General features: G+C 49.5%; 2 protein-coding genes across 4 annotated transcripts; both read right to left on the bottom strand.

Annotated features, from left to right (window-relative positions):
- Positions 1-1,703: 1,703 nt before the first annotated feature.
- COG7 (component of oligomeric golgi complex 7) lies at positions 1,704-17,331 on the bottom strand. 2 transcript variants are annotated; one of them, XM_032704250.1, is made up of 17 exons: positions 17,037-17,331; positions 16,181-16,329; positions 15,414-15,530; positions 15,068-15,236; positions 13,972-14,054; positions 13,088-13,210; positions 11,541-11,739; positions 9,454-9,581; positions 8,763-8,917; positions 7,434-7,550; positions 6,851-6,916; positions 5,913-6,099; positions 4,911-5,051; positions 4,407-4,490; positions 3,969-4,083; positions 3,415-3,558; positions 1,704-2,014 (listed from the first exon to the last, which is right to left on the bottom strand). In XM_032704250.1, exons 1-17 carry the CDS (start codon positions 17,200-17,202, stop codon positions 1,848-1,850), a joined length of 2,310 nt encoding a protein of 769 aa, XP_032560141.1. In that variant the 5' UTR covers positions 17,203-17,331; the 3' UTR covers positions 1,704-1,847. The 2 variants fall into 2 exon arrangements, 1 of the variants encoding a protein (XP_032560141.1); XR_004359931.1 differs by lacking the exons at positions 1,704-2,014; positions 3,415-3,558 and adding an exon at positions 4,213-4,322 and having other exon boundaries at positions 3,970-4,083; positions 17,037-17,270.
- A 308-nt stretch (positions 17,332-17,639) lies between these two features.
- GGA2 (golgi associated, gamma adaptin ear containing, ARF binding protein 2) lies at positions 17,640-25,384 on the bottom strand. Of its 2 annotated transcripts, XM_032704370.1 has the most exons (12): positions 25,173-25,384; positions 24,503-24,587; positions 23,608-23,683; positions 23,013-23,111; positions 21,964-22,087; positions 21,365-21,468; positions 20,831-20,911; positions 19,886-20,023; positions 19,665-19,746; positions 18,623-18,766; positions 18,288-18,455; positions 17,640-17,969 (listed from the first exon to the last, which is right to left on the bottom strand). In XM_032704370.1, exons 1-12 carry the CDS (start codon positions 25,378-25,380, stop codon positions 17,959-17,961), a joined length of 1,320 nt encoding a protein of 439 aa, XP_032560261.1. In that variant the 5' UTR covers positions 25,381-25,384; the 3' UTR covers positions 17,640-17,958. The 2 variants fall into 2 exon arrangements, with proteins under 2 accessions (XP_032560261.1, XP_032560262.1); XM_032704371.1 differs by lacking the exons at positions 17,640-17,969; positions 18,288-18,455; positions 18,623-18,766 and adding an exon at positions 18,908-19,252.
- Between the last annotated feature and the right edge of the window lie 7 nt (positions 25,385-25,391).

Raw genomic sequence — 25,391 nt, 5'->3', positions numbered from 1 at the left:
CACGATGTTCTGGGCACGGCGCCCAGCGCGGGGTGGCCACGGCCAGGGGGGTCCCTGATCCCTCTGCATGGGAGGCTCCCCGAGCACGGGGTGCTCTGGGGCAGAGCTGCCAGGCACAGTGGGCCCAGGGCCCCTCCAGCTTCCCCTGGCAGCAGTGGAAGTGGTGGGTCTAGTTGCTAACGGCCACCACCACCACGACAGAGGAACTGGGGGACGATCTGACAGCTGAGGTGCCACCAGCATGAGGAGCACCTCCCTAACACACCCAAACACTGCACCAGCCCTTTCTTCCTCAGCTGGTTCTCCCTTACAGGGAGAAGGACCAACAGCCCCCAGACACACTGCTCTGTATGAACCACCTGAGCCAGGTACAGCGTGAGCTCAGTGAGCACCTAACCCAACCCCAGTGCTGACAGGGCAGACGAGAGGCAGTGAGGACACTTGTAAAGACAGAGGAATCCAGCTTTCTGTCTCCCTAAAGGGATGTTTCCCTGTCCACCACAGACCTGCAGCACAGCCTCCTTTGCCAAAGGAGAGCTCTTGTAACGTGATGGTACTAGATCTCATGTCACAGTCGAGTGGGAAACAAGGACCCAACACCCCCCCTTCCTGATCCTGATTCAGTGCTCAGTGTACACAGTGTCATCCTTGACAAAAACCAGCGCTCCCTCCAAAAAAACTCAACAGAGTACTTTGCTTAAAATATGGAGAATGCTGAGAGCAAGAACCTGGGCATCTCCTCCCACATTCTCACCAACAGACAACAGGATCCTGGGATGGGCAGCAGGTCCCAGGCTGCTCCTTCAGCTCCTCACACCTTCATCCCCAGCCAGGTGCCTGCCCTGGGCCACCTGCCCCATGAGAGGCAATAGCAGCAGGCAAGGAACAGCCCCATAAACCCTCCCTGGCAGTGATGGGGCAGGGGAAGGGTGGGAGAGGCATGGCTGGTGAGATTCACCCTCCTCAAATCAAGGGTAAATGGAACAGAATGTTCTCTGCAGGACAGGGACAGCTCACTGTTCCAGTCACTGCTGGTTTATGGAGGCGTCTGACAACTCATAAAAGTGGGCAGTGGCTCAGGTGCTCAGCTCCAGTTCTGTCCCAGTCGGGCTCTCCCGGCTGGACCCACGGCAGAGCTGAGCCCAGCTCAGCAAAGGGGTTTCCTGCTGCAGCAACAGTGCAGGCATTCCAATTTTGGGACCTCTCTGTATTCATTTGTCTCCTAGGAGAGCACACTGAGGCTAGATGAGATGTTTTCTACACATCTGTATAAGAAATGTTAATAAATTCTACAAGAAAGCACCGCTTTCCTTAAATTCCTTACAAACTTCATGCCTTTCAGTAGAATTCTTGCACCAAGAACAACCTCCAAAGCTGGTTTTATTCTCAGGGTCAAGTTTGATCAAGCCTCGTCTACCAACTGAAGAGACTCTTCTTGGCTTTGTAATAACAGGCCTGAGCAATGGTCATTGCCTGCAGGCAGAGGAGCTCCCAGGTAGTCTCTCTGTGCTGCACCTACCCCATCGTTTCAGATATAATAGCTTAAATTCTCTGAAAAATCCACCACGAAGCATGAACTCTCCAGCATATGGCAGAACACCTCCAGCACTGCTCAGCCTACTCAGAGTCATCCAGAGAGTTTTTGGTAAATTTGGCTGTAGGACATCCTTCCTTATTTCTAAAGATGGAAAAATGGAACAAGCTTTTCCTAGACAAAGACATTTATTAAAAGTTGTCTCAAATAAATTCCCCTGGTCTCCAGAGGTATTTTCACTGTCCTTTCAGAAATGAAAACCAACCTGAAGAGGTGAGCCCTCGAGCAGGGGCAGGTGGGAGGGAGGGCACAGCTACCCCTCCAGGCCCCTGATGGCAGCAATGGTGCTGGCCAGGCGGCGGGGCAGGCTCTTGGCAGCCTGGCGGAACTCCTCTGGCCTGGCCTTCAGCAGGGCCACGATGTGCTGCAGCGTCCTCGAGGGCTGCAGCCCCAGGGCATCCATCACGTTTATGAGGTAATCTGCAAGGTTAAGGAAAAATGTGTATTTAACAGGTAACACACACTGTGAAATGAAATGTATCCTTGTTCTCCATGACACTGGGAATCCTGTCACCGAGAGCTCACACCCGCAGGCAGCAGCAGCACTGGCTGCAGTCTAAGGGCACTGCCTGGGTGTGTTTCTGGCTGTCTGTGCACCAGTTCAGACACTGCCCGTTCTGTGCAGGGCACTGAGACACATTCTGCTGTGTTTCAGTACCTGCACACAACACTCTCGGGGTGGTCAGTCACCTGGGCATGGGAAGAGGATCAGAGTCCCACTACCAAAGGTAAAGAGCTGGCACTGAAGCTGGGCAGCTCTGCTGAGGTGAGTGTCTGTGGAGGCAGCAGGCAGTTCCAGCTCACTGATTTACAGGCAGTTGGGGAACTGAGGATGGCAGGGAGAATGCTGAGCAGCCAGCCTCTCATCCATTGGCTTGTTTTGAAGCAATGCCAGAAAAAAAAAAAAAGAGATTCAGGCTGAGTTCACTGATGTCCAAGCACACCTTCTGGAGAGCTGAGGAGCAGATACTGGCTGTATCCTCATTTTTGGGCTTGGCCAGAGGGAAGTCAGCACCCATGATTTACAGCGAGAAAAGACTAACTGGCATTTACAATAGCTGTACTGGTTCCTTGGTGGCCCTTTCAGCAGCTTTGGATAAGAAAAGCCCATCTTCTCCACATGCTGCAGAAATGTCTTCCCAGCACCCTCTGCCAGCCCTCCCTCAGTCACTCTGTGTGCCACAGAAGGTAGCAGAGATGAGCCTGTGCCAACTCTCTCCCATTTTGCTGCTGAAAACCTCTCAAGGTTCAAAGTAACTTTAGCCTGCAGCACCCTCAGAGCAGCAGGGCAGTGCCAGCCATGGCAGGAGAGCTGATCCTATAGGGTTTGTAAAAAAGGATGCTGCTCAAGTGCTCCACAATTACTTTTACAAGGCCTTTAGCTGATCTTCCCTACTTCAGCTATCAAGTGGATGGAAGAAATCAATCAGCTGTCTCCTCCGCAATCCAGCTGAGCACCCTCAACAGACTTGGCACGTGCTGTGTACCCCCTTCTGGCACATACTGGCAGAACATGGCACTCTGAGAAGGGGAAGACCAGGGCCACACTGCAAAAAAACCTATACAGATCCTTCTTGCCAAGGCTGCCTGCGAGGACCTGGACTTCCACAGTCAAAGCAGGGAAGCAGCAGGAGTACCCACCGGAAAATCCCCCTTCCCTTGGAGAGAGATGTGACAAAAAACACTGCAAGAGAGAAGCTGTGACCCCTCCCCACGCCGGGGATGTGCTCATGGTTAGAGGAGAAACCCTTGGGCAGTGCCCTCCAGCCCAGCGTGGTGCCAGAGCAGCCCGTGTGTGGCCCCGGTGGGGTTGTGCTCACCGATGTCCGTGCCCAGCTGCTTGGTGGAGTGTGGTGTGAGCTGCGGGATCTGCAGGATCACCTCGCAGTACGTCTGCATGGTGGCTCTGGCGATGGAGCCCAGCCAGTAATCAGCCATGTTATCCAGCTCGGGCAGCTCGTCTCCTGCACAGACAACTCCTGTTAGTGCCAGCACACACCCTCCCCCTTCGCTGCGTTCGTGCAAAACAGAATCACAGCTGGTGAGTAACACCTTAACTGTTCTTTCCAAAGGACATCGAGGTACTCAGAGTTTATCAGCTGATTTTGGAGTAATCAAAGCAGTTATGTAACCTCCCTGTACTGTACAGCATTGACAGTGAGCTCGAGACCCAAAACACTTCTCCTCCCTTGATTACTCTCCAGGTACGTCATTTCCAAAGGGCACGCGGATGATCAGCTGGGATCAGGGCACTGCCTGGCACATTTGGCAGGATCCTCTTCCAGGAGCAGTTTACAAAACACACATCACACCTGTGTAATGTCAGTATGGGAAAGCTTTCCCCAGACACTCCAAGCCTTTGGTCTCACCTTACCTTGCTCTGGGGGGTACGGCAGTTTTCCAGCATGTAATGCCAGTTCCAAAGCAGAATCCTCTTGAGTGACAAATGGCTCAAGGTGCAGAGGAAGAGACATAATGTATTGCCCAATCTAGAATAAAAGCACCAAAAGCTGAGTCATTGAACAAATGTAAGGCAAGTCCTTTACTAGAGAAAAAAAGTCACCTGCAGTGAGGCACACCTGAAAGCAGAGAGCTGAGCCTGACAGCCACTCACTCACCTACAAATTGGTTCCTGCGCATCATTACACTTGGTACAAGAAATAGTTTTTCACAAGGTCAGACAAGCAGTCACTGAATCACTCATGGTAAGAAAGACCTACACAGAGAACTGCAAGTCCAAGCAAATCTTTACTCTCTGGAGCATTCCTGGCAATTTGTTTTCTTGAGCAGAAAGTCAGTTGAGTTCTCTTACATTGCTGATATATTCCAGAGGGGTCAGGCTGAAGTTTGGCAGGTCCTCTGTCAGTGTCTCACCAATGCCACCAGAACTCCAGCCCTGTAAGGCAGAAAACGCAGGATGAATCAATGATTTCCTGGAGCATGAATCCTGTCAGTATTTTAGGAAGGGGTCACCCAGCAACATGAACTGTGACTGCCCAAGGAATTCTAGAAAGAAGAACACAGCTGGTGAGAAAACTGTTTCCTGTGTCATCCCTCAGGCCCAAAACACCCACCCTTCCCATCCAGTTCCCTGTGGGAAACACACACCTCAAACAAACACCAGAGCCCGCAAACATCTGTGGGCTGCAAAGGCTGTGGGTGAGGGGAGGGAAACTGTTCCACTGCCTGCAGCTCATGGGAGAAATGTGACACCAGAGGGAACTGTTCTGAACAGGAGAAAGGAAAGCAACACTGACCCAAGGGATCCCTCAGGTAAATCCTGCTGTTCAGCTCTGCTCAGGCCCCCCTTGCTCACCTCCATCTTGGGCACCAGCAGCAGCTGCTGTTTGATCCGGAGGAACACGGAGTCGAAGGCCAGGTGATGTGCCAGCTGGTTGAGGCGGCTCAGGGCGGCTCGTGACGATGACAGCAGGTTGTGGTTACTGGTACCTTTCTCCTGACACACAGGGACACAAAAACATTTACACACAGAAGTCGTTAAAGTGACCACAGAGGAGCTGTGTTAACATTCTTACAGAGGTTTTATGAGGCCATGCTAATGCAGCAGAGCTCCCCTCTGAGATGGCACAGCCTGTTTCCCTTGGAATGACCTATTCCAAACAGTTATTCAAGACAGAAACTGCCACTGCTCCCTGAACTGTAAGACGAAGAATCAGCATCCAGCAAGTTCTACACAAACTGTAGGACTGGACTGTTCAGCCAAGGTTTACACAAAATGTAACACTGAAGGCAGAACTGCAGAAGTTGCAAGTAAATCAAGTGCAAAAGAAATCAAAACATTTATAGGAAATAAAAGACTCATAACCTTGAATTCATTACTTCACGTGACCAACAATGGCAAACATAACTTAGATCCATGAGAAGATAACTGGAGTCATTCTACCCTGTTCACAGATCCGTGCATGAACGATCCTGCAGAATTGTTTCAGACTGGACATGGCAGCAGGGTGTAAGTGGCAGAGAAAGCCTCAGGAAGCTGGTGTGTGGGCTCCAGAATTTGAGATGGCTCCAACACAACCTTCCCAATGCTCACTGTGATAAAATCTCTGTCACCTGAGCTGATAAGGGCATGTTCACAAAACACAGCCTGATCTGAGGAGAGATGGAACAAGTCCAGACTTCCTGGGTTTGGACACTTCATCTCTCCATGGATCAGTGTCTCTGTGGAAGACTTGGAATGCAGCCCATGGAAAGGCTGCAGTCCAGGATGAAAAGTCATTAGGCTGGAGGGGGAATCCAGGTCTCATCTACCAAATGTGGGCCCAAGAGCATGCTGTGATAGAGGCACCCGAGCTACCTTCAGAGTGTAAAGCGTTTCCATAAGACTGGCATACTCAGATGGATTCTCCTTCAAGAGATAATTGTATTCCTGCCAGGGATTCTTTACAGAGTTCTTCTTTTCTGCAGAACTGGTGTCCTGAAAGCCAGAAAAACTACAAGGGCTGTAGGAGTCCGAGAGATACTTCCCAGCAGTTGATAAAATCCTGAAAACAAGTACACAAAAGTCACCAGCAGAATCCTCTGAACTCAGTGTTCCAGTCCTCACACTGGCCCAAGGACCAGCACTGCCTTCATGTGACTTCAAGGGAAAGTATTCACTGGTGGAGACACTAATCACAGCCAACCCTCATGTCTACTGTGCAGCACAAAAACTGCAAAAATACGGAGACAGAAGAGAGAGGCTCGTGCTCTCAGCAGAGCTGGGCAGTGGGGCCCAGGCCCAGCTCCTGGACACTGCAGGCTGTGCTGGGCAGAGCACGGGCACTCGAGTCACATCGAGCATTTCAAGGCACAACAGGCTGAGCACTGCTCACAACAAGCAGTAACAAAAGATCTACGTGCTGCCTGTGCCTGACACTCCTCAGGTTACAGGGAACCAATCCATCAGTTAAGGCACACCTAGACTCAGTTCAGCACATGATTCATGCCCCGTGTCAGAAGGGTGTAAATCTTGCCAATTTGATCTGCTGGAAAATTCCCTCCTGACCCCAAACTGGCCCTTTGGTAGCCAGCCAGGTATCCAAGGAAAGGGATTTTTGGGACTGTCTCAGGGCACACGACTCAGTAGAACAGTTTGTGCCCCATCTCTGACATGACGAAGGATGGGGAGGGGCAGTGGGGGAATCAGGGGCTGTTTTCCCTCCATGGTCTATGCAATCAAAGCACCTTGGGGTTTGTTTTCTTTAACTTGTTTTCTATGTTGACAGCTCATGAATTAAGATCAGCAGTGCTCACCTGTTGGCCAGCTGCTGCTCAAAGTCTCCACACTGATGAAGGAGTTCACCACAAGTGGTAATTACCCTGGGAAAGAATAAGACAAAAAGACATGAGACTGGAGGCAGATAATTCCAGACTCCCCCAGAGTACCCATCTCAGACAGAGGTCAAGTAATTGTGAAATGCAATAACCAAACCACAGCCCACACACCTGCCAAGAGTCAATCTGGTGATTAACTCTGCATCCATTTGATAACACATTGAATTTTTTTGCTCAATAACCTCATCCACGTGTCACTTCTTGTCATCGTGGCAAAGGTCAGCTCAGTGTCACTGGGAAGAATTCTAAGAACTGTTGATATCACAAGTGATATGAGATGCAGCCTTGCTCCAGGCAGGGTGAGCAGCCCCACAGCCCTCCCTGTGCCAGGAGCAACCTGAAACCCATCACTGACACTGGTGCTCCCAGCAGCACTGCAGCACAGTGAGCTCAGCCCTGTGTCTGCACTGAGAACTCGTGTGTAAACTGACCCCAAGTAATTCCCTTTCAGCTTTGGTACAAAAATCAGCTCTGAGCCAGGCAAAAATAAAATCCCCTTTACCGGACAGAGTTTTGGAATGCAGTCCAGTCCTCCTGGAACAGGGAATCTGATAGGACATCGTCCAGTTTACATTTCTTTCGTATAGACTGCAGTGTGTTTGTGAAGTCAGACGTATATCTGTGGTGAGAAATGGAGCAGAGAGAAGCACCAGCATAAGAGAACTAGTTGGAGAGCAGCACAATGGCATGTTCTGTGATTTGCTCAGTCAGTCCTCTACAAGGGCTATGTAAGAACAGAAATATTAAAAGGAGTAAAAAGGGACACTGTGGTTCCAGTCCAAACAGGTGGATGTGAAGAACTGATCAGCCACAGCCCACCTGAGCCTACACCAAAAGACAATAGGAGCTACAGATACTGAGAGGCTGCCTCAATTTGCTACATGTGGATTACCAGCTCTCCTCTCCTGTGAGAAGAGAGTAAGATATTTTTGTTACCATTACACTGACCATATCTCCTAGGAAAGACCAGGAAAAGTTTATGAGGCTCTTGCTACTCCAACATCACTTGGCCCTTACTCCAGGAACATGGTGACAACAATCTCATGAATTTGTTTTCTCAGCTACTCCCCAGATGAGAACACGGATAAAAAGGAGAACATTTTGTTTTCCACACACCCCCATTTTCTTTTTTAATAGTGCCCACGAGCTAGAGGCATGCACATTGCTCTGTAATTGCCTATAAAGAAGGTGAGATCAGAGACTTGTGCTTTCCTCTTCCCCCTTCCCACAGGGCAGTAATACCCGACTCATACCTTGTGAGCAACCCTTTCAGCATTCTGAAGGAATAAGGAGTTAATCAGTATGGGAATATGAAAGTGATACTTAAGGACAAGAATTTACAGTGAACCTCCCTGGGATATCTCACAGGCAGATCCTGAATGTGAGGTCACTTGGCCCACTGAGTGTGTATTCAGAGAACCACGGATTCATTAAGGTTGGAAATGACCTCCAAGATCATTGAGTCCAACCTCTGGACCTATTTCCCCAGAGAAATCTACTGAGATCTACTTTCATCACCCTATTTTGTCTTCATCTTATTCTGTTTTGGGAAACATTTTCCCCTCCAGAAGTATTTATTAAGAATGAAAACTCAGCCCAACCAGAATAGAAGACAGCTGAGAAGTCTTTAATTTAGCCATAAAAAGCTTCCATTTTCCCCTAAGAAACAGCCCCTGCCCAAATGGAGCAAGAAGGATATCAATGATTCACAGTACAGTGAGAGACGCCTTCTGCTCCCAGCCATTTTCCATAAACTACAAAGTCCTTGGCCACAAACTGCACACTCACTGCTCCCTCAGGATAAATGCAGCAGTACCAAAAAGCACCTTACTTTGCAAACAGGGCCTTGAGGGCCTTCAGGAGCCCACACACTCCCAGGCCATCCGTGAGCTTGATGCAGTTGTCGATGGCTCCAGAGGCCAGAATGAAGAGTTTGTTGACTGAGTGGTTCAGCTCCTGGACACAGTCAATCACTTCCCAATGCTCCTAAACAACAACAACAAAGTTGAGCCTGACCCTTCTTGCAGGCATTAGAGAAGACACCTTGTGTAACACAGCATTCTCTGGTACCCTCCAGATACTCCTAAAGCAGAACCCTGCTGGTGCTTCCACCCTCCTGCACATGGACTGTCACAACAGTTGGGCTGCCAAACCAGGCCTTCAAGAGAAAACAGTTCTGCCAACAACAGCATCTTCTACAAAAAGGACTTCACTTCTCCAGGCCCTGTTCTTAATAAATTCAGCCAAACCCGAAGTAGGCCCTTGGTTGAGTGTTATTCTGGTAAAGGTTTTCCCCAGCAGATCCACACAGGGCCTGTAACTGCTGCAGGAGAGGAAAGGAGCTGACCTGATAGTGCTTTATTTCTTAAACAAATCTACTTAGCAGTGAAAAATATACTGCAAAGAGGAAATATTACCAAAAATGAGAGGAGGAAAGAGAGCAGTAACCACGACAAAGACCCCTGTATTTAGTGGAAGCTTTAGCCTCTCCCTCTGCAGCTGAGCAAAGGCTGGTACATTACCAAGGGCACTGCACTGATCTGGATGAGGAGATTCTCTTCTTCCAAGTCTCCATACTCAAGTTGGTAGGGCTTGTATGGACCATACACTGCTTCCACCAGCTCCATCACTTTCACCAGGTTCTGCTCCTCTACAAAGAACCAGACAAGGTTTAGTCTACAAAGAGATGAATGTGCCACTAAAAAACTTGTTTCAAGCTACCTGCAGCAGTTCTTCCATCAGAGCATGCTGCCTGCACAGGCTTGGAATGCTGCCCAACAGCTTCAATCTCAACTACACAGATTGCTTTTTTATTTTTTAAAAAACAAGGTTATTGCCTCTACCTGCTTCCTAAAACCAAGATGTTCTACCTCAACAAGTGCCTCAAGAAAATCATCACTCACTGCTCTAAAACAGTCTGGGTGACAAAAATCCATCACACATTCCAACCTACAGCAGAAGAATTGAAACCATTGGAGAAGTGAGACACATTACTCTCACAGCATCCAACAGGGTAATCCTCATTTAACAGAAAGCCTGATTCACACTTAAATAACTGACACTAATCCAGCTCACTCAGTACTATTGCTACACTGTTCAGCAACCACAAACTCAGCACCTCAGTACCATGCTTGAGCAGGGTGCTGCAAACTCAAACACAAACCAGGGCTCAATGACTATTTCTACATCAGAACTGGACACCAGCTGTTCTCATGAAGCTTTGCTGAATTCAAACCAGCAGTAAATCACAATTTGAATCCTGGCTATCAGAGAAGACTTTTATACCCTAAGGACAGGAAAGCAATGGAGTAGGCTGTCCAAAGCCAGTGCTGTCTCCGTGCTTGGATATTTTCGAGACCAGACTGACAATATCCCATGGTCTGACTTCACAGCAGATTCTGCTTGGAGCAGGGGATTGGGCAAGATCATCTCCCAGGTTCCCTTCCAACCTGAATTAGCCTGTGAATCATAGCTGAACTCCCCTCACATACACACACAGGAACTGGTTTGACTCTGCTCAGCTGAGTCACCTGGCCTAGCCATTCTTGAGATATTTCTCTTCCCAAACATCTTACCCCAGAGCAAAAGAGATGGAAATAAAGGCTTTAGGCTTTTATTTTTTAAACACAGTCAGACAGCAGTTCAGCAACTGTCTTCCTATTCTACCATCTTATAGAATCTGGCATCATTTTTCCAGGCCCTTTTTAACAATTTCTATAGTGACCCACAAATTGAGCTAGAAAATGGCTGATGAGTACACAACCACACAGACAACAAACACAGCACCAGTTACACTCCCTGACATTGCCCAGCAATCATAATTTACAGGATCTAGTAAGAATCTGGGTTTAAACAGCTCAAGACAATGTTATGAGGAACCAAACACAGGAAACACAGCATTAGGAATGCTCCATTAGCTTTAATTTTGGATTTTCCCATAGCCAGCCTTTGAAGATGCCCCACCAGATTCATAAAGGACTATAAATATCCAACAGGTCAAGTCAGGCATAAACCTGTGCAAACACAGCACCTCACTGCTGTGTGGTTTGTGGAAATTACTCAGCAAGTCAGGACCAAAATGAGATGACAAACATCCCAGGGAGAGGAGAACCCAGGGCAGATTTGGAATCAAACACAGAGGATGCTGCCAGGAATAAACCACCAACAAAAAGCCTACAAAATCAAATACAAGCATCCAATGGATGCAGCCTTCAAGCAAATTTTCTCTTGTTTAGTGAGGTGTGACAATTCCAGGAAACTCCTCGACTTTTCTGCTTTGTCATCTCTCACAATGGGTCTCACTGCCTCCCTGCAGACATTTCCTCATCTGTGAGACATAAGAAACACTAAAGCTCATAAAAGGATAAGTGCTAAATACTATTTACCCTGCAGAGCCAGCCAGGACAGGGCAGCTTCAGGAAACTCAGTGTTGTGTCAACAGCTTCAGTGTAAGACACACACACACACAAAGGTGGAACTGCCGCCCAGCTGGGCAGTGCTGTAGAAGAGATAATCCCTCTCTCCACCTAAAACTAAACAAAATCCCACAATGGGACTTTACAAAGGGGTTGACAGAACAGAATGACAGAATTCAGTGCCAGAGCCTTACTCAGGTTTGGCAGCATCGCTACCTCCAGCCCCTTGGCGAAGTGGACAGTGGCCTCGTGCAGCTCCAGCAGCTGGCTCAGCTTGGTGTCCTGGCCTGTCCTCTCCATGGCAGTGCTGAGGCACACAGGGATGGAAGGCACCAGTGCTCCCAGAGTTTGGATCAACAGCACAGTCACAATTTCATGGGGATTCTTGAAAACCTGTGGCAGCAGTAAAGCTACTGATAAAAGCACATTACCTGAGAGCACATTACACAGCAGAGGGAGCAGCAGACAGCTTCCCAACCTGAGAAACCTCCCAGGGGGTAAAAAACCCAAAAGAGGCCTGCTAAGGCTACAAGAGTCCCACTGACATAGCACACAGGACAGACAGATGACAAAAGACTAGGACAATACCTGTGTGCCATTGTGCTTTGAGTACAGCCACCAAGAAACTAGAAAACAGGCACAGGTCAAAAACTGAATTCAGCAGAACACAGGCACTACAGTGATTCAAAAACCACCTGGCAGAGAAAGGTATTTGAAACAGAGCACTCAGTTTACACAGGTGTGTTGAGAACAAAACATGTATCAGTAATATATGAAGAAATAATACTGTATCATGAGCCAAATTACTGGTCAAAGGGGCAGAAGTCAGTATTGGAAAGGCTAGATAGCCTGTAATCAGCTGAGAATCAGCCACTTCACTGACATAAAATGTGTTAGAGCCTTTTATTATGAGTTTTTCATCAGCTGTTCTGCTCATTTGCTTTGAAAGCTGAGATCACCAAGAGTTTTTCAGAAAGCAGAAGCAAAACAGGAGACTGAGTGACACAAACTCTGCCCCCACATGCCATTTCTCACAATCCCCAGTTCAAAAAGTATCTGCTAAAATGTAACCTGACATCTGACCTGTAAGTCACATCGAATCATTAAGCAGAAAAAATACACTTCAAGGAAACACTGAGCTCCTCTGCACACAGGCCTCGCACTGACACCGGCTTCGTGACACCAAGATAAGAATCTCTTACCCTTCATGGATGAAAAACTCACAGGCTCAGCAATACGAACTTATTTCTTCATTTCACTATAGGACAGTAACTTTTTTTGATCCTACACTATTGTCAGGAAAAACAAGAACAGAGAATCCAAGCAGTGACAGCAGAAGCCATCAGATATCTTACAGAGAGTGACATGTATCAGTCCAACACAACCTTGAAGGCTTCCCCCAGGCCAAGTGATAAAGCAACTCAGGCATTTCAAATGTCTTGCAACAGAACACATTTGCAACACCAACAAATTAGGTTTAACTTAAGATACAGATGAAAGCGATAGAGCAGCTTTAATGTCAATAACACAGCAACCTTGCTGCTGGTGGACACCAGAACTCAAACCCTGTCTGCAAGGGCTGCACGAGGAACAGAACGTGGGTTGTCCCCCTGTGCACTGATGAGGCACAGAGTGTCACTCAGAGGGAGCAGCCATCAGCTATCTGGAGCTCTGTGAGAATTCAGAGTGTGCTCAGCCCTGTGCTCTCCCATCCCTGCCCACCATGAACCTGTCACTGCACCTGTGCTGCCCACTGGAGCTGGCAGTGCCAGGTCCCCAGCAGGGTGTCGTACAGCTCAGTCAGCTGCCGATTCAAGCTTAGGTCACTCTGGCAAAGCTCCTGCCACACGGCCACCAGCTGCACCTGCCAGGGAACAAGAACCATCTGAGAGGAGAATGGACAGGCCACAGGTCCTGCTTTTGTTATTCCAAATCCAGCACTCCCCATGCACAGCACTTCTGCCATAACGTGAGGCCCACCCTGGCTCCTCTCTCCAGATTTCAGTTAACATATAATTCAGCACCACAGAAGGAAAAGACTTCCAGCATGAAGCTTGAGGCTTGTTAGTGATTCAAAGATTTAATTAACATCGGTATTTTACTCATAAAATGAGATCGTAACTGATACCCCCACATAATAGTTGAAATACTTGGCAAGCCCCAGCCTTGAACTTAATCCTCAAAAGTCACAGTCATGTGAGAAATTTGAGGCTCATGTTATGGCTACAGAACTGTCTGGAATTCCAACTTTTAATCTTACCTGAAAAGAGTTTACAGAAGTCAGCAGATGGCAAGTTGCAGTAATGAAGTTACTGCTGACATAGCCACATGCACAGAAAGCAAAGCAAAACCATGTGGCACAGAGAAATCAAGCAGAACACACATATCCTGTGTCTGCTGCAGAAAGAGACACGAGGACCTGAACAGAGAATTACTCCTGAAACACGGGGAGTAACTAAACCTGTTCAGAGCCGGCAAGAGAAGGAAACTCAAAAAGGAAGAGGTGCCACCTCCCTGCCACAGCAAAGGTGAGATCCGTGGGGCAGCAGCTCCCTCTGCAGTCAAAGCCCAGCAAGCATTGCAATTTTTATTCCTAGAATGTTAAAATATTACCAAAACACTTACCTTGTGACATTTATAATAGTAAGCCAGAAGCTGCGGCATCCGATCGATTTCCGTGAAAACTTTAACAAACGTTTTTGCCTGATCTAAACCAAAGAAAACAACAGGCAGTCAGGATCAGCCTCAAAGCTGAGGGAGAGACATCAGTCTGAGCAAGAATTCTTCTCCTAAGGGAGCATGCACAAAGACCTACACAGAAAGATACATTTCACCTCTTGTTTGCTTATCTTCTCAAACAGGAGAGAAACTGCCTAAAGCCCACCCTCAATCAAGAACAGGCAGCAGACAAGAGGAATTAATTTAACTTCTTAAAATTAACTTCTTAACCAGCACGTGTACCTGGTATTAAAGTCAGATAAAGACAGAGCATTTCCTAGAAGGAAAACGTTGTTTTCCAGAAACAAGGCACTACTTACAAACCTGGAGCATTCCTGACAAAGGCCTCAGGTTTGCTTTCACCTGTCTTCAAACCGACCCCTGTGCCTTAGACTGACCCATGGCACAGTGAGCTCCTGCACAGAGCTTGGAAACACAGGTTCCTAAATAGTCTGGTTTGTACCCTACAGCCCCAGATCCCCCTGGGACCTCAAGGTGCACACAGCTGAGAGTCAACAACCAGAAAAAGTACTTTTCAGAAGTGCTGACAGGAGCAGAGGGAAGGAAGAGCATAAAGAACAGTCCAAAAAGACTAGTTTTCTAAGCAGAGTTTATAAAGCCACTTTTATGAGGCAGCAAGGAGTCAGAACGTTTCCAAACAAATTTCCTTCCTGATTACACCCCCCAGCTGTAACAGAAATGCCCAGCAGCACCATGGTAACACAAAACCAGGCTTTGAAGAGGGGGCCTTCTGCTTACCTGAGAAGCACTTCCTACCTGGAGAGCATCCCTGATATAACTAAACTACAACTGCAGGGCAGCCCTGTCTCAGCACCTCCATCTCAGGCAGCCGCAAAGCACAAAACATTCCAGGGCATCTGCTCCACCAGGAAAGCTCGTGATCCAGCACCAGGAGCCTTCAGGACACCAACTCCCCACCCAAACAGCGCCTTAAAGACAATAAACTCTATGTTGATAGTAAATGACTCCAAGTGTTACTGACCTACAGACTGGGAGTTGAAAGCTGCAACAATCTGAGGGCTGGCCATGGCCTCCAGGCGGTTCTTCAGTGCCTCCAGGTGCACACACTTCTCGGAGTAATCCGGCGTGTCCACCAGCATGGCCAGGCTGCTCTGCATGCTCGTCAGCTTGGCCGAAATCAGGGACACATCCTGCCAGCAGCAAAGGCAGCCTGTTACCAAGGGTGACCTCAGACAGCATCAGCACCAGTTTCATAACGACATTTCAAACAGCAACACGTTTGAGAGTCACTTCAAAAGCCTACTTTTAAACGCAGTTCACTGGAAAGCTGAAGGCACAAAGACCAAACAGAATAATTCAGTATTTACCTGTGTTTTAAGAGTCTCTTCAATGTCTGCACTTAACGTGCTCCATTTGTCTGCTTCCTGAAGTGACTCGGCAGCCAACTGCATTCTAGACTTCACTTGGTCAATCTCTACCAAGACCTGAAGAAAAAACAACACTATGTTGCCCGCTGAAAAAAGAGGTGACTGCCATGGATACTTATTTCAGCAGAGTTATTTTTGTCTTGGACTTAAAAAAAAAAAATGGTATGAAAAGATTATGAAGAGGAAGGAATGGACAGAAAGATGCAAGAGATGTAAAATCAACTTTCAAAGTCAAACAACGAGAGGTTAGTTTAGGTTAGTTTGAATTCTGGTCTTGTACTTTTAGTATCCACTTTGCCTGAAAATGCTCTGCACCCCAGGCAGAAAGCAGTGTCCCCAGCCAGGTACCAGCAGCTCTGAACTGAGCTTGAGCAGCTGTTCCTCAGGACGTGCAGATTGCACAGGTCATGGTCACATTCACCTTTCCACAAATTTTAAATTTCACAAGCTGCAGATAAACACTAAGTATCACAGAATCACAGAATATGCCACGTTGGAAGGGACCCACAAGGACCAACGAGTCCAACCCTTAGCTCTGCACAGGACCATCCCCAAGAGTCACCCCAAGTGCCTGAGAGAATCATCCAAACGTTTTTTGAACTCTGTCAGCCTTGGTGCTGTGACCACTGCCCGGGGGAGCCTGTTCAGTGCCCGACCACCCACTGGAGGAAGAACCTTTTTCTAATATCTAACCTATAAGAACTGACCTGCATCGACTGAGCTGTGTCTTCTTCAAACTTCTTTATATCTTCTTTAACAAGGATCATCTGCTCCTTCAGAAATGTTGCCTCCTGTTTCAAGACTTCCAACTCCCGGAGGACTCTGGGCATGTTCTGGAGAGCCTGATGGCTTGTTTCTGCAGAAACACTGAGGAGTCAGTGAGGAGTGCTGAGAGCCCTTGGAGGAATGGGGGAGTCTTTCAATAATTTTATTTAATCTTCAGCACTTGAAAAAAACAACACAACACAGTAAAACAGCAAACAACAAAACTTCAGCTGTTTCTTCAAAGTTTAAATAGGTACTTTACCATGGAATCACAAAGCCCTTTGAGACCAGAGTCCAACTGTTCCCAACAGTTCAGTGCTGTTCCTCCAGCACTGCCAAGGCCACCACTAACCCATGTCCCCAGGTACCAACCTACAGGAGGCTTTTAAATCCCTCCAGGGATGGTGACTCCACAATTGCCCTCACAGCCTGTGCCAGGGCTGGACAGACCTCATGGGGAAGAAATTTTCCCTATTATCCCATTTAACCCAGCCCTGTCAGGGGCTGCTGTTTGTCAGAGCTCAGCACAGATGTGCTGGTGGATAATCACGGGGCCCCAGATCGGTGTAAGGATCCCTCTGTCTCTGCCAAGGCCAGGCCTGGATCGCCAACATGCCCTCGTGTGGCCCGCACGGGTCTCCCTGTCATCACCTCCTGTGCACCTCAGGAGGATCCAGGTACCGGGACGCAGATCTCAGGAGCACGCGAGCTGGGGTGAAGCGGGGCCGCAAAACCCGCACAGGACTCGGCCCGACACATCCCCACGCCAAGCAAAGCCCCCCAGCCCAGCCCCCGCACCTTCCACGGCGTTGTTCACCTCCTGGATGAAGAGCTGCAGCTTCATCACCAGGGTGGCGGCGTGGGCGTCCACCTTGCCCGGGGCCTCCTGCTGCACGGCGCGGAACGCCGCGTTCACCCAGCCCTTCACCTCGAACTCGTCCGACAGGAACCGCGAGAAATCCATCGCCGCGGCCCGGGCCGGGGGGAACCGCGGGGGGGACAGCGGGGGGGACAGCGGGGGACAGCCGGACACGGCCCCAGGAGCAGCGGCGGCGGCCCCGCCGCGCACCCGGAAACGCTCCGCGGTCCCGGGGCGGTCCCGGGGCGGTCCCGGGGCGGTCCCGGGGCGGTCCCGGGGCGGTCCCGGGGCGGTCCCGGGGCGGTCCCGGGGCGGTCCCGGGGCGGTCCCGGGGCGGTCCCGGGGCGGTCCCGGGGCGGTCCCGGGGCGGTCCCGGGGCGGTCCCGGGGCGGTCCCGGGGCGGTCCCGGGGCGGTCCCGGGGCGGTCCCGGGGCGGTCCCGGGGCGGTCCCGGGGCGGTGAGCGGAGCCCCCCCGGCACAGGGGGCTGTGCCCATCGCCCCGCTGGGCCCCCGATTCCCGCGGCACCGCCCGCCCAGCCCGGTCCCCAGCACGGCACCGTCACCTCTCATCGCTCCCTTTGGTGCCGTTCCCACCGCCCATCCCGCTCCTGCCTCACCTCGCGCACAGACCCCAGGAAGAACGGGGTCGGGGATGTCCCTGCATCCCTGGGACAGCCCCTGCTCCAGGCACACTGGCACGAGGGCTGAGTGGTGGTGTGGATTTCCTTTTTTTTTTAATTCAAAAAGTAGGGGGGAAGAGGGCAAATGGGCCCAGAAAGTGGCAGGAAAGGTGTGTATGACAGAGCTTTCCAGCAGGGTCCTGTAAAGTGGGGTCAGCTACAGGGGAAGGCTGTGAGAAGTTCACACTCCTCCTGCCAGGCACAAAAAAGAAGAAGGAGATGGCAGATCCTGAGGAAAGGAGCCATTACAGAGTGCTGGCCGTCACTGCTGAGACTTAAGAAAGATGCCAAAGATAATTTACAGAATACAAGGGTTTTCCACAGGTTCTTCCTTTGCTGTCTAACGTGGTTTGGCTACAGTCTAACACCACTAAAGACACTGTATTCCTCAAAACATACGACTGAAAGGCTCTACTTTCTCTTGGGACTGACATTAAAGCCGAAGCTCTCCTCTCTTTATGAATCACCACGAACTCCAGTAAGAAGGGTAGCACTGAACTGGCTACAGACCTAAGGCCTGTAACTCCTCCTCGAGCAGGCACGTGGAGGTTGTGCTGCCATGGCGGGAGGCCGAGGGTGTGTCTGCAAAGGGCTCTGAGGGAGGCTGGGCTGTGGCCTCCAGCTCGGAGAAGTCCATCAGGGTGTAGCTCTTCATGCGCCGTGGGGCTGGTCGGCACACTGGGAACAGAGAGAGCCAGAGAGGAGCATTGCTATCAGTGGTTCATATCCAAAGGTGACGGTGGTTACATAATGCTTTTCCTGTGTTGCAAGATTTTCTCCACATTTATTCCCTTCCAAACCCCTCCCCGCTGGCACACAGGAGCAGAGCTCCGGGTGCTCCTCACCTGGCACGTGGGCAGAGCTGGAGGATGAACCCTCTCCATCGTTCTCCTGGTGGGACACAGCCTGCCTGCACTGCCCGAGGGACACAGCCTGCCTGTACTGCCCGAGCGCCCGTGTGAGCTCGTCACTGGCCTGCAGGATCTCAGCTGGGGACAGAGGACAAACAAAACACTGATGTGCTAAGGGGAAGGGCAGGGCAGTTCCACAGCACTCTCCAAACTGCCCATGAGAAAGGGACAGTGCACCTGAGGACCCGCCTGGAGCAAAGGCCGGTGGAGCAGCCTGTCCTCAGCTCCTCACTTGCCTTTCATTCCATTTTGCACACACTCCTGCTGATTTCAGACCTCTCTGTCATTTAGCAAGATCACTGTGAAATCTGATCCCATCTCTAAAGTACTTCTAGTTCCTGCCATTTCTTCTGCATTTTTCCCAGTGCACTCAAGTCTATAATCCAGCACTCCCCAGCTAAAGAGCCCTGGCATCCATGGATGTGAAAGGAAGGTGTGAGGCACAGCTGAGCTCTTGTGGTTGCTTTTTCAGGTGTCTGTTCAGCAATCACCACCTCAGTCAGGTTTTCAAAGCATAAGGACGGGACTGTAACACCATCCTCTGGGAAGGGCTAAGTTTCACACCTGTGGAATTCAAAGATTCCACTCTTATGACCCTCCTCATTATTACACTTACAAAATTTAAAACATATTCTCCTTTCTGTGTTTATAGACAGGAAGAACTTCAATCTCTGGAGAGAAAAGGCCTCAAAAGCCTTTAGTTCTCTGAACATCAGAATTCCAAACACTCTGGAAACCACCTCAGCTGGAAGAAAAGGATTCACTGTTTAACTTTGGGCTTCAAGTGAGAACAGCTTCCTCCCAGAGAGGCAGCAGGAGACTCAGTGTCAGGGTATGGTGAAAGTGGAGAGCTTTGCCTGTACCTTTGGGTACCAAGTGCCCAAGTACTCCCCTCCCAGAGGAAAGGCACACCCCTGTCACAGCAAGGGTGACAAACTGAGCTGCAAAGAAATGCAAGGACAGTGCTGGCTCTTACCCAGAACCTCATCGTCAGCCACAGCCTCGCTGGCCAGGCGGAACAGCAGCGGCCTGAGCTTCTCACAGCGCTGGAACAGAGTCTGGGGACAAAATGTTTCATGTCACTGCTCAGGAGACCCCAGGCACACTCACACCTGTATCTCCGTGATCACCTGAAAGTGATGCTCCCTCCAGAAGAGGGAGGAAGAAGAGCATTTACGCATTAAAAAGAACATTTACCTGTAGGGTCTCCTGGTCAGCTGGGGATAATTCTTGTCTCCTGTAGTTCTCCAGTAACTCATCCATTTGTTTGACATTCTCAGAAACCTCGCTGATGGCCTTCGCTCGTCGGGACACCTGAGCTGACCTTTCTTGTTCCTGTGATGAAAAATGAAATAAAGGTCGATGATGATTTGGCTGATACAGCCAGTGCATGTGCTTGGCTGGGGCACTCTGGGTCACACTTGGGGAGTTCCTTCCTATAAATACCTTATTGCAGGTAGAGGAGACACAAAGCAGGACAGGTGAGAACATGCCCCCAGCTGCATCCCACCTCCGTGCCAAGGGCAGAGAGAGAATCCCCCTGTCCTACTCAGGGCACCCTGAGCTGGTCCATACAGGATCCATCTCACCACAGGCATGAGTGAGACTTCAAAATTCGAGCTGGGAGTTGGTGGTTTCTGCCACACAGAACAACATGCTCAAAATGACCACAGGGATTTGTTAAACCAAATCTCCTACCTAAGCAGAGAAGTGGGATGCTGTTTCAGATGGAACATGAAAATGGACAGGCCAGACATGCACACACACACTGTGTGCAGGAAAGAAGCACTTCTGTAGAGATGTGGCTGTTTTCCACCTAGGAACTGAGTTTATTTTGGAAACTTCCTACCATTACTGCAGTTCTACTGCCAGGATCCCACTGATGTGGAAGTGTCCCATCACCCAGGCTCCTGGCTATAGACATTCACATCTTCCCTCTTCCTCACAGTGGCATATTTTAGCAAAACAAAACAAAACAAAATGGTCCCACACTGTGAATTCAGAATAATGAAGACTGAAAATGGCCCCTCCTTTGAGGCTGTATTCTGATGCAGTACAGAGGGTCTCCTGCCAAAAACTGAATGCCACATGCCCTCCCACCCTCCCTGGCTGCAAACAGGCTTCTCCCCCAGGAGCTCCCACCTCTCTAACCACACTCTGGATCAGGTGGTTGGCTGCCTGCAGGTCCTCGGGGTGGCTGCTCTTCAGAAGCCTGGCCAGGAGCTGTCAGGGCAGAGATGGGACAGCAGTGAGCAGCAGCCTCTGGGCACTGTGCTACGGGCACACATCACACAGAGACACTCCAGTTCCAGTAATCCTGGAAATACGTGGGCTCCTGTCCCATGATCTAATTCAGGTTATAATGCTGCCTGCACAGAGTTTGGCTGTTGGGATTAGGAACTCTCTGGCTTTACAGAACTTCTGTAAGACCTGGAGAAGCCCTTCCTTGGGAAGGTTTCATAGAAACTGATGCTTTTCTATAAAGAAGTTTCACTTTTTACTAAGCAAACATTTCTGACAAAGCCTCACAGCATTCTCTAGCTGTTGTACCACAGGAAGGATCAACATTATTCTGAGATAGTTTCTTTGAAACAGTATAAACTCCCAAAATACTACTAAGCCTCTTTTCTCATCAGTACAAATCAGAGAGTGTGTCATGAAAACTCTAAGGTTTACCTTGGATTTCTCTTCATCTGTGTCAAAAATAGAATTCTGAGGTCTTGGAGAAGGGGGGGGTAAAATTTTGTCTTCTGGTAGTTTAGGATCTTCTTTAACAATCCCTAGAAAAGGTAACAGTAGCTGTTCAGTGCTGCCTGAGCTGCTGGAACCCTGATGCTCAACAGTGTGGGGGGTTTTGCATGGGATTTCTGGATTACCACTGAGGACTATTAAATATAATGGAATGGATAAAAAATTCAGCTCAGGAACCCTCTGAATCCATCTATCATAATCCTGGGAGAGTATTCCAGGGCAAAGATCATTCTGAGTTTGTCCTGTACCTTTTTCCTGCACACAGTGTGAGCACTGTGTGAACAGAGGCCTCCAGGCCAGCCTGAGCTGTGACTCAGGGAGGCTGTTCTTTGGTAAATCCTTTTAAACAGTTCCATGCATCCTTCAGTACCCAACTAGCCTGGGCAATGTGGCCTTTGTCTCTTTTCCTTACACACAGCATGTTATGAAAAAGCTGAGTCACAAATTGAAGGGGACAGATATCTGTGGGGGGAAACCACATGGCTTGGGAGGCTAAAAAGGAAACTGAAATAACAGAACTGAACCTTGTTTCTTCAGCATCTGATAAGCATCCCGGATTTTGACTTCCTGAGGAAACCAGACTGTCCAACTGAATATCACTTCTGTGACCCTCAACTTGACTTTTTCTGAAGACCAAGTTCCATAGAACTGAAAACAAAACAGTAAAGAAAGACAAAATTTTAAGGTCAAACCCAAAGCACTGGTGCCAAATCTGGCACAGGGATCTGGCCCTGAGAGGTTTGTGTCCAGAGACCAAGGAGAAAATGAATTCATAAGAGTTTATCCACAGCGCTGTCAACGGTGTATTTTGGGGTTTAGGGAACAGTGCCTCTAGCTGTGGCTGCAAACAAAAGGAATGCTATGGTAATTACATACATATTGTATGACAATCAAAATGAAACCACTTCAAACTTTTCTGATTAGTTATTGAATCCAAAGTCCAAAGGAGTTGTTTTATTTTAGTGAAAACAGATCTGTGCTTTAACTGCTTCCCTTAACTGCTGCAATGCAATCCCACCATTGGCCCCAGCCAGCCCCAGGCACAGGAAAACTGAACAAAACCAGAAACAAAAGTTACGGTCTTTTATCAGCATCTGGATGTTTTCTCCAATTTCTCTTATTATCTATGAGCCCTCACTTTAGCATATTATAAAAACACAAACCTACCCAAGATCAGGCATTTCAAACTCGTATCAGGATACCTGTCCTGTCAGAACAGCAGACAGAATTGTTTGCAGTGACATAGTCTAAACTCTGTGGTTTCACTAGAATTTCATTACCAAGCCTAGGACTGAGAGAAGGGGTTTTGTTCTTCAGTGGAGCATTTCTCTGAAATCAGCTTTTTGCAGCTCTGCCCTCGGGCTGATGCAATGGAAAATGAAACATGTGACAGTGGTAAATGTGTGCAGGACCCACCGAAAAGGGGAATCGATGTCTGCGATGCCAAGAGGGTATTTCAGGCGGTCCCAGGCCTGTCCTGATGCAGAGGAACACGGCCAGAAGATCCCACAGCCTCTGATAAAGCAGGGCTGCATTTCTCATCCTGAAAGGCCCTGTAACCACCACCACCTACCTTTGGGGAAAGCACTTTAATCAGCTCATTTAGAAACCTGAATTTTGCTATTTCACCGTGAAATCTGTCACCGCAGTTGTTCACACAGGTCTCCAGCACCTGCAGAAAACAAAATGTTACCAACAGGAACTGTACAAACCAGGCTTGGGGAGCTTTCAAAAACTTTGCCATTATAATCCTAAATCTAAGAACTTTCTGGCACTGCATTCACAAATACAAGATACTGAGAAAATTGTGCAGTAAGGACACATATTTTTCCTTCACCAACTTTCTACAGCAGCATGTTTAAGACTGTCTGCTCTGTTCTACCTATCACTAACAACTTCCAGGCCACTGCCCTGTGGTGGGACACAAGTCACACAGACAGAGTTGCAGACCACAGAAACACTACAGCAGTGATGTGGGGAGGAACAACAGCAGCTACTCCCTCTGCTCTGCCCTGGTTTCTGTATTCCTTGTGCAAGGGAAAGTTAAAAGGGAGAGACACCCAAGAAAAACAGAAAGGGAGAGATATCTAAGAGAAGAGAGAGCTGTACTGTCTGCTATGCTTTCTACCCACCAAATTCTGTTCCCAAGTGTGGATGGAAGTACTTACTGTGAGTGCATGGAGAGCTTCCCTCTCCTGAGGGGACTGGATTTTATGTGCCAGCAGCCTCAGCGCAAGCAATGGGCTGGGGAGGAGCAGAAGCAAGTCAGATCACAAAGTTCCCAGGAAAAAGAAATGCTGCTGGTTTTGCTCTGCAGAGGAGAGCAACTGCTGGACCGGCACACACGAGGGGTGAGCTGGAGCCCAGTGATCCCAGCGATCCCAGTGCTGCTCTCCCCCGTGCCCAGGGGCTGTCCCTTGGGGGGAGCAGTGGGGACAGGCTGGGGATCTCTCTGGGCAGGCAAGGAGAGCTGGCTCTCCACAGCCACTTTGATGATAGCCTGACAGCCTGTGCTGGCTCCTGGGCACGACACAGGTGCCAGACTATGAGCTCTGAGCTGCTTGCTCTAAGCACAGAGATGACCACTGAGCTTTCACAGGTCGTTTGCCTAATTAGTCCTGGTTACTTCCCACAGAGCCCAGACTATCAGCTGGAAGGTGGGGAAGTCCCAGCAGAGAACACCCACCCCTCAGGAAGGAAAAGCCGAGGCTGAGCTCCCTCAGGGCTTCCATGAACTCCCCATCAGGAATCCTTGGCCAGACTCCAGAGGGGCTACTGAGGGCACAGCCAGCAGGACCTGATGCCTGGTGTTGTTCCAGCAATGGATGTCTGAGCCCATTCCCAGGCATCACCCTCCACCAACCACATTGGCATACACCTATTTCCAACTCATTTCCACCCCTGGGAGCAGCAGAGCCCACCAAGCCCATTCCCAGCTCCTTCTCCAGCTCCTCACACTGCAGCCCCAGGGCCCTTTACCCCAGGTCCCTTTCCCCCCAGCCACGAGGGAAGCTCAGAGCCAGACACAGCCCGAGCGAACACAAAGCTGTGCCTCTGCCTTACCCCTCTGCGTCGGCGTTCACCTGGTCACAGAACCGCTGGATGCATTCCCAGTTTTCCTCAGGGATACTCGGGTCAGTGGCCTTGTCTTACAGAGGGAGAAAAATAAGAAAGGAAGCAGCAGAGCTCAGCCTGAGCGTGAGCGAGCGGCTCAGGGCAGGAAGCAGCTCAGACCTCGCTGCTGCTGCTCTGGGGCTTTTAGTAGCAGAAATGGGATGAGCAGGAGACAGCTGTTACTAAAATCTGCCTAAAATTACAGTCCCAAGCACACTTTTAAAGTCAGGCACAACCTGACCACAGTAGATACCACTTTTAGCACAAGAAACTTAAAAACCATTCCCAGGCAGCTCTCCCAGGACCCTACGGCAAATGTTGTGCTGGAACACAGACACTGTTTTCCCTTTTACACAGTAAATTTAGGGAAACAAGTATTTTTTTGCTTTATCCACTCCCCAACCTGTTGTTCAACCAGCTTTGGTGGCCGAGAAGGGACAGGAGAGTTGGGGTAGAGAGATAAGCAACAGCACCCATGAACGTCACCCTAAAGGGGTTCCATGAAGATGATGGGCCCTTACTGACAGAGCTGAAGCTGCTCCAGTGCCCACCCAGTTTGGAAGTGGCACTGGTGCCAGTGGCCAAGGCAGCCCCAGACCCCATCCCCGTCCCCACTCACTGAGCCACCGCTCCAGCTCCCCGGTGCCAGCCATGGGCTCCCGCTCTGCTCCACCCCAGCAGGAAGCAGATCCACCCCCCCTCGCTCCTTGCACGCCCCCAGGGGAAGCCCACGTGAGTTTTTGTGGTGTGGAAGTGTTCACTGTGGGCGTGGGCTCAGTAAAACACCCCCCAAACCACTTTGGCAGCTCCTCCCCACGCCAGAGCATTGGTGAGAACG

Source organism: Chiroxiphia lanceolata, chromosome 16 (genome assembly GCF_009829145.1).
Source record: "Chiroxiphia lanceolata isolate bChiLan1 chromosome 16, bChiLan1.pri, whole genome shotgun sequence".
Classification (NCBI taxonomy): Eukaryota; Metazoa; Chordata; class Aves; order Passeriformes; family Pipridae; genus Chiroxiphia; species Chiroxiphia lanceolata.
The sequence above is the reverse complement of the archived record's forward strand: the minus strand, read 5'-3'. Positions and strand labels throughout refer to the sequence as shown.